The sequence below is a fragment of the Acromyrmex echinatior genome, chromosome 19 (genome assembly GCF_024713525.1).
Source record: "Acromyrmex echinatior isolate Ae372 chromosome 19, ASM2471352v2, whole genome shotgun sequence".
NCBI classification, from domain to species: Eukaryota; Metazoa; Arthropoda; class Insecta; order Hymenoptera; family Formicidae; genus Acromyrmex; species Acromyrmex echinatior.
In genome coordinates this window covers 1,120,684-1,129,913 of record NC_141870.1, presented here as the reverse complement: position 1 = coordinate 1,129,913, position 9,230 = coordinate 1,120,684, and the positions used below count along the sequence as shown (strand labels likewise).

Sequence of the window (9,230 nt, the reverse complement as noted above, 5' to 3'; positions counted from 1 at the left end):
ATCTTCTTTTTCAGTATATAACACGTCGGGAATTGATTTATCTGAGTGCAAGATATCTCAACTAGGAATTGAGTATAAAGGTTTTATTAACATAACTGTTAGTGGATTTCGTTGCCAATTATGGACAACCGCACAACTACTTCATAAAGTTAGTTTACGACACAAACCTGCATTCTGTGTGTGATAAGTAAGATAATATAAAAATATGATGAACGTCTCGAATTCTGCTTCATAATTTCTATGTATATCATATTATGTCATTATTATTTATTACAATATTATATCATTATTATATTATTATATGTTTCTATAAATATATATATATATATATATATATATATATATATATATATATTGGGTAATCTAAAAAGTATTCGCGGTTTTTTGTCATTAGATGTGTATTGATGGTCATATATCTAGTGACAAAGTACCGCGGATACTTTTTAGATGACCCAATATATATGGTATTCCAGAATGAACGTGACTTTGTGCGCAGGTACCATCGCATGTTATTATAGATGTAAATAACTCAAGCAGTGCGCTTGCTAGACAGTTCTCGTTCTTCGTGCTCTAAGTGAATGTGACCGATGATGAGCGCGTTTTTGATGGTAGATCACATATACGGATATATGCTTGTTAAACAATTTTTAGAAATTAATATCTCGTTAAATATTGTGAAAATTACAAAATAATACAGAATTTTTCGATCCAGTTTAGTCTGCTCTACTTGCTCACAAAAGGTATTATAGTCATTCTGGGATATATTTTTTGAGATGTATACAATAAAATATTGCAAGTTCTAAAATTGCAAGTACGTTTTATTGTATGAATTTAAGTAAGTATTTTATAAGTATTTTATATCTATCATGGAAAATACAATACTATAAGCGAAGAAAAATAGATATTACAACTGAAATCATTGTAAGATTATTGTACAAATTGTAACTTCATAACGACGATATTTATTACGCGCGTGATATTTCGGTGCGGTTTATTAGTTTGTGATTTGCAAATTTAATTTTGTGTATTGTGGGCATTTTTTATATAAAATGGAGAAATTATCATAATTTTGTCATATATTTCTATAAAATTTATAAGCATTTATTATAATCTTTGATGTGATGCATAACTTTCGATATTATATATTCTGAAGTTTTTCTTGGCTATATCTCTTATATTCTATACGTTACATCATTAAAATTTAATTAAATTTTGTTTATTATTAGAATATAAGTGACACAGATTTTCCGGAGAAATCTATGGAACTTGCAAAAAATTATTGTAGAAATCCTACTCGAGATCGAAGAGGTCCTTGGTGTTACACGTTAGATTCTACAGTAATTGATGAGGAATGCGATATTCCTTTTTGTGATTATAAAGGTAAATATTACTAACTTAATATATAATATAATACATGTTTTATACATGTACATATAATAAGTTTTAATAAATGAATATAATATATAATCGTGTCAATACATAAACAACAAACTCGAACAGAAGTTTTAATAGATCCGCGGATTCAACTGCATCTACATTAAAAATACGTTCTACTGCAAACATAATGTGATAGCATGTTGACAAAAAAATATCGTGTTTAATTTCTATAATCAATTTGTGTTAAACTATGTTTAAATCTATATGAAGATTATACATTTCGCGGGTTTCCTCCGTGTCCAGATCCATTCTTGGAATGCCAACGTTTCGTGAACTTTGCAGTCCACTTCATCATGGCGAGGAACAGCCTGATACTCGACACGGAGGAAATCTGCGAAACGCATAATCTTCATATAGAAAGCATCCATGGAAGTCTCAAGAATATATATTTAAATCTGTTTATTTTTTTGTTTTTAATTCGCAATTATATTTTATTGCTGATTTTTTTTATAACATGATATATAGAATGTCTGAATTATTAACACAATGATCGTGAGTAGGTAAAGCAGACTAACTAAATAAAAAAGTCCTACATAATTTGGTAACTATTATAACAGTTAACAAAATCTAATTCATAATTATTACAAATTAATCTTTAATTAAATATAAAAATTAATATCTTTTTAATAATCTAATAGTACCACATGTTAAATAAATTAATGGGAATTGAAACAATTTTTTTCGTTTCTACAGAATGTCGAATGGCTGGAACTGCTAATGACTATATAGGTACATTATCAACAACTCGTTCAGGTCGAACTTGTGCGAAATGGTTGAAAAATTATAATTTCGAACAGATACAAAGATCGAACGCATCATTGAAAACAAAACCTTCTTCTAGATTTTTAAGATTGATTCGCACAAAATCTCTCTCGAAACGCTATTTGATGACAAAACAAAATTTATTGACATCATCGCAATTATTTATGAAACCACCATCATTAAATTTATCTCAATCAGGATTTAAAATTGACAAACATATCAATTTTGTTGACCAAACATATTTGAATGACAGTCTTTATCCTGAACTTAGTGTACAAAAAGCTAATAATTATTGTAGAAATCCTTCGCGCAATATTGCTGGCACATGGTGTTATACAACGGATCCATTGGTACCACAAGATCTGTGTAATATAAGAGATTGTGAAAAGTCGGGTAAAGTTTCAATTAAGTTGTTAATAACAACAAAACATTTATTTTTAAATTGTGACAGATATTCAAAGAAAATTCAATAGAAATATCAAGGAAAATTCTCTTCCATATTTTAAAAATGTATTTCATTTTTGAAACATTCTATATTCACAATTATTATTATGCCATCTCGGAAAAAAGTGTTATATATAATATGGACATATTTTATATATAATTATATATAATTGTCAATTTTTTATACAATTATATATAATTTTATAATTATATGTAATTATATATGAAACATTCTTTTCCCGTGACGTTTAACATTTATGTCATAGTTATATAACCACGTATTGTCATATCATATATAGATAAAGATATAAAAATAAATGAAATAAATTTAAAAGACAGAAAGTTACAATAGTGAATATAAAACATTATTAGGGATAATAATAGCTAACAATGTTGTAGGATTTTAAAAAACATTTAACAATGCAAGTTATTATAATGTTTAAATCTTTCTTAGGGTGAATATTTTAACATTGCTGCAATTTTAGGGGAATGTTGCAATAATATTTCGCAATATACATATTTGTAACATTACAATCTTCCAATGAAAAATATTTCTGTAAAATATGTATTTATAAATCCATTTATGCCACATGGGTAAACATGGATAAATGTATTTGTATTTATTCTATAGAAGAATGTACATTTTTCGTGAAGGGACACGGCATTGGACGACGATTATACGTTTTACCAGAATATCGTACAGAAGGCTTACGTTTCTCATTAAAAACATGGGAACCTGATCATCCAGATTCCATAACATTTGTGTTCACTGCTGACGATGGATTAAAATCTCGTTATATTCTTAAGATTGGAGCTTTCGATAACGAGAAAGTACTCTTGTATTATGAATCAGAAGAAAAAGGTAACTTGAAATCATGCATATTTATAATACATTTTATCTATAAATTAATCTATTCCTTAATTATTCATTAGACATAATTTTGGTGAAGAAAAAAACATTACCACATTTATTATATCTTGGCAAATGGAGCAACTTTATTATTCGTATACCTCGAGGACATGTTCTTCTTTATTATGAAGGAACATCAAATCCACTATTTGAATGGAAACATCCTGAACCATCCAAAGCATTTTTACCAATTTATTATTATTATAATAGCGAAAAAGGTCATGCGATAGGAGTTGCTTTCGATTGTGCCTCAAGTATATTTTGTTATTTAAAATGAGTATTTACAATTATTTCCATTTTTTTTCCCATTATTTTTCGTTCTACTATCATACAGGATGCCATATAGAGAACACACAAACCAATCGTTATACTAGAATACTTCCACTATCAATATGGTCTAAAGAAGATGTAGTCAGACCTAATAAACTAATGTTAATGATTCGTGCCAAAGGTGTTGTTCTAATACCATTACTTTTATTGCCTGCAACATCAGGGTAAATAAAAATAATTATTTCGCTAATCTTTATTTTTATTTATAACTGTTACATTTTATAGATTTTATGCACTTACACTCGGTGAACGAGGTCAATGGATATATTTCTTGAAAAATACATATCCTAGAGTAAGAATTTATCACAAAGAGAACGCACTCAAACCAATATTCAATACGAATTTTTGGACAAATATTACCATAAAGTAATCAACTGTTGAACATATATTTGCATATTCTATGGAATCTAATTAAAATATATAATTCAACCTATTTATGATTTTTCGTGATTTTGTCGGAAAGATGGTCTGAAAATACGATTGAAGTATTTTGCAATAAGACAAACATATTTTATTATGTGCATCGTCAACCGCTCATTTTTTATTTTTTTTCGCTTGCTGTGGATCCAAAAGATTGGGCTACTTGGAGTGCAAATTGCATACCATCAGGTATAATATAGGAAAAAGATCGAATATTTTAGAAAAAAAATTTTAAATAAAAAATTTATAATAATAAAATAATATTAAGGATTTTTATATTCCTATTTATTAGTTTTAATAATATTTTTTATTCATTATAGAGTATCAAAAATAATAATTATTATATCGTGTTTGAACTGTTGATATTGAAGCTTATTATTTATAATTATTTAATTGTATATAGATATCGATGGACCTCCTTTAGATGGCGGATGGTCAGAATGGGGACCATGGACGTGTAGTGTTAGTTGTAACGGTGGTATAGGAACTAGAAGACGATATTGTAATTCACCGGAACCTAATGTGCGGGGGGATCCTTGTACAGGACCCAGCAGCATAACAGGTCGTTGTAATACGGTTCTTTGCGGAGACATAACTGATGGTATACTGATGCGGATTATTACCTAATTATTTACTAATATTTAATAATGTTTTCATTTTTCTATTAGTTAATAAAATATTTTGTTTTCGAAATATTTTATTAAATATTTCTGTATGTAAAAGAATATACCAAGTATCTCATTTTAAAAGAATCATCTCTCCAAAAAAAAGTAATTTCTTCAAAATCACATAAAAGCAATTGCCATTTTAAAAATAAAATTATTATAATAATTGTTTTATTAATATGCATTTTTCTTTATAAAATATTATAAAGTATTAAAATTCTTTTGTATATAAAATAGAATTATGAAAAAAACAGCTTTCAAAAGATAAATATCTCATTTTTTTTATATTTAAAAATTTTTGTAATATTCTTTACAAGCTAATGATATTTTTAAGAAGATATTTTATTATATCTTCCTAAGTCATCTTATTTTTTACCAAATAACGAATAATTAGAATATACATGTTTCTAATGATTTTTAACTATATAAAGAAATATCATGTGATATCACATTATATAATATTATGTAATATTATGTAATATTATATCGAGTATTTGTCTTTTTTTGTATACTAATTATTTTAAAAATATGTTATAATAATTTTTATTTGTATTTTTAATTGTAGATACCATAACTTTAATAAAAAAAGTTATCGCATATAATCATACTGCTTTTACTGTGAAGGAATATGCATCAGTATCACTCCCTTCAGATTCTAATATTGTGAACACTATTAGAATTGAATCACCTAATTCTGAAATACAGTGGTCCCATAATGGAATTTTTATTCAAAACAATCATAGACGGGAAATTAAAGATTACGAAATCAGTACGTAATATAACATTTATTCACAATAATTGATTATTTATACGTAATGATAAATTAACAACGTAATATATAAATTAACATACATAATTTTGTTAATATTTACAGTAATAAATAGAACAGCATTAAATGATTCGGGTGTATATACACTTACTGTACATCGAATAGATGGAATATATATGATAATTAAGGTGATAACTTTGGCAGTAGTTCCTATTAAAGAAAGCATTACTATTCGTGAAACTCTACCTATGCATATTACATGTCACTGTGCTATCCTCGGTTATGTATATTCTAATTTGAAAATTTATTGGATGATCAATGGTAACGTATGGAAAGACTATGGAGTTACATTGCCTGTAGCTACAAATGTTGATTATGTTCCTACTATAAATAAGTCTCATCACGGTATATGGAAATGCATCGTGGAACAAACTGACTTAAAATTTAAATGGACAACAAATGTAATCCGCGTGAAAGGTACGAAATATATTTAATAAATATTTTTTTAAACATCAGAATGATTTAATATTATTATATATTTAAATGTTAAATAGAAAATAATCAAGATTCTCTCAGTAGATAGTCAGATTCTGCTCGGTTTCTGCCAATTTGTTGACATAGGATGCGTTTCGAATTATGCATGAAGCACATGATGTATCCTTCTTTATTAATGGATAAACAACAAGAACGATGCATCATGCGCTTCATGCGTAACTTAGAACGTACCAATAGAATGTTCAACAGATACTGTCGATAGAATAGAAGCAGAATGCGATATTAGTTGAAGTCAATCTAACTAACACATCTGATCAAATCTGCTACTAATCTGTCGACATTCTATTAACATTTTGCTATCTGGTTAATATTCATACGGCTATGTAAACGCACATACATACACATATATGCCTGTTGAAGCGTTTGATAATAAATTTATTAATATTATGAACATTCTTATAAAAATCGTTTTCAGTTGTAAGCAAAAAGTTGTAGCAATATTGCAGTGTTATTGCAGCGATATTACTGCAATTAATTTTGTGCTGTAGATTTTGTGCTATTTATTAATCAAAACGATGGAAAATTATTTTACTTTCTGTAGAAAATATTGTTTCTTTTCCAAATACTTTTATTATTGAAAATTTTGTGTACTGTCTATGAAACATTTTTATCTTATGAAATATTTTTATCAATCGGACAAGTTCTTAACCCTCCAAATTGGCGTACTCATTTAATGGAAGATAAACTAACTCGACCAATTTTTGGATGGATGCGAAACGAAAAATTTGTGGCTTATTCAGTGTTGGTTATGATTCTATTTTTAATATGTTGCATTATAATAGGTTTCATATTTTATTTCAGGTAATAATTTATATAATAATTTAGTCATTATTAAGTATTGTATAATATACAAAGTGTCCCTGATCTACGGGATCACCTTTTGTAAGCAGGTAGAATGGATTGAATTGAATCGAAAAGTTCTTTACCATTTTGTAATTTTTGCAATACATTAGAAGATATTAATTTCTAAATATGAATAAGTTGAATGGTCATGGTTGCTTGATGTTATGGCTAGAGTTATGGCATAGATCCGGGACATCCTGTATATTGGATATTCTAATTTTTTGTTGTCTTTTTATACTCATTTAAACAACAACAAAAATTATCTCTGACAAAATATCGTGGCACTGCCGAAGACATTTCTACTAGAGAATTTTTATATCAGGGATATTTTAATTTTATAATAAAAACTTAATTTTATAATGCCTAAAGATTTTATAAATACGATAATTAATAAAATATATATTGTACTAGAACTTACTATTGTATATTTGTTCTACGATAAGGTTTCGAAAAAGCTTGATGCAACGACGGTGAAGAAAAAATGTGCGAAGAAAAATTTAACAGTGAAGAAAAATAATAGAGGAGAGAAATTCTATTATTGGTAATATTTAGAAAGGTGGAAAATGAAAATATAACATCTAATTTTATTAAATGTAAAAGATTGTGCAAGACATTTAAAAATAATGGTTTCGAATAAGAAAATATTAGGTGTTGGAATTAATTCGTAGCGTTTTACAAGTGATGGGAAGTACTTTCATTAATGTATTTTTTGCTCATGTGAAATAAATAACATTCTTTCATTTAAAAACGAATTAATTCCAACACCTAATAGAAAAAAAATTACAATTAATTAAAATCATATCAAAGCGAAGAAATCTTACTGAAATAAAATTTAATGAGAGATTTTATGTATAAAAATTGTTGAGGAAAATTAAATTAAATTAAATTAATACCTAAAGGTATTATTTAAAATATTGTATAAAATATTGTACATTAAGGTTTCTCCTTTTTTCGAGATTTTTATATCAAAATAATTATTTCAATAAGTAAGGTCTTGTAATAAGTATAAAAATCAGATATTTATGTCGTGACAAATACATTTCATTGTATTTCTATACAATTTTAAATTTTCAGTCTCGGTGCGAATATGAGCTCTCTATAATCAGAATATCGAGGAAATTTGTCGATAGTTGCGCATATTGTTGAATTCTTCAGTTATAGTCGAAAATGTATAAGCGAAATGAGACACCAATGGGAATCAAATGAGAAGGAAGGATAAATGAGAGTAAAAAGAGCTTCGAGAAAGAGAGCACGAGGATCTCTGTGCCTCTAGTGCGGGAAAGATTTGCTTTACAGGGGAAGAAGTAACTGGTGGGGAGTGAGCAGTTGCCAGCAGATTAGTAGAACAGACCTGATGGAAGCACGATGAAAACAGAGAAAAAGGTACGATGAAGGCTATTTTCTGGAAACAGTAGTAGGAGAGACAAGAACAGACATTGTAAGAAGATAGGGAACGTAGAAAAAGAGAGAGAGAAAGAAAAAGAAAGAGGAAAGAAGAGAAAAAGAAAGGAAGAAGGAGCGAAGGAAAGGGAGAATAAAGAGCGACAGGTGCGCGGACATCCACGTGGTTTCTTTGAAGCATCGTCGCGAATGGTGCAAGAGCGAAGAAGAAGAAGAAGAAGAAGAAGACAACGATGACAACAGCGACGAAGATGACGAAGAAGACGAGGAGGATTACCGGTCGGCTTCCTTATGCCGGCTGAACAGATCGGCACTCGCTCCACACTCAAGTTACCCTCACGCCAAGTGCATGTGGTGGGGTGAACATTACACTGGCGTAGAGTCTATTTTGTTTGGATAAATCATGATTCTTCACACATAAATGTTCACAAATGTATCAGTTACTTAAATGAAGAATTAAAGACGTTACGAAGAAACTAATAATAGCTTGCCTCATCTATTTCTTATACTTTTGTTCATAGGAGAACATTATAAATTTCTCATATATCATTCATTCGAGGATGTTGTTAACAGTGGCTCGATCACATGACAGCGAGCGGCTGATGAAGAGTGGAGAAATCCAGTCGAGGCCAGTCGAATATCCCTAAGGCTATTTCCTACTACGCCGATGAAAAAGAATAATAATCACGACGAG

General features: G+C 28.4%; 1 protein-coding gene across 1 annotated transcript; it reads left to right on the top strand.

The window, feature by feature from the left end:
* Positions 1–479: 479 nt before the first annotated feature.
* LOC105147393 (uncharacterized) lies at positions 480–4,348 on the top strand. The gene is made up of 6 exons (XM_087416109.1): positions 480–740; positions 1,227–1,380; positions 3,275–3,505; positions 3,577–3,807; positions 3,888–4,047; positions 4,109–4,348. The coding sequence occupies exons 2-6, from the start codon at positions 1,260–1,262 to the stop codon at positions 4,251–4,253; spliced, it is 888 nt and encodes a 295-aa protein (XP_087272235.1). The 5' UTR covers positions 480–740; positions 1,227–1,259; the 3' UTR covers positions 4,254–4,348.
* Positions 4,349–9,230: the final 4,882 nt, after the last annotated feature.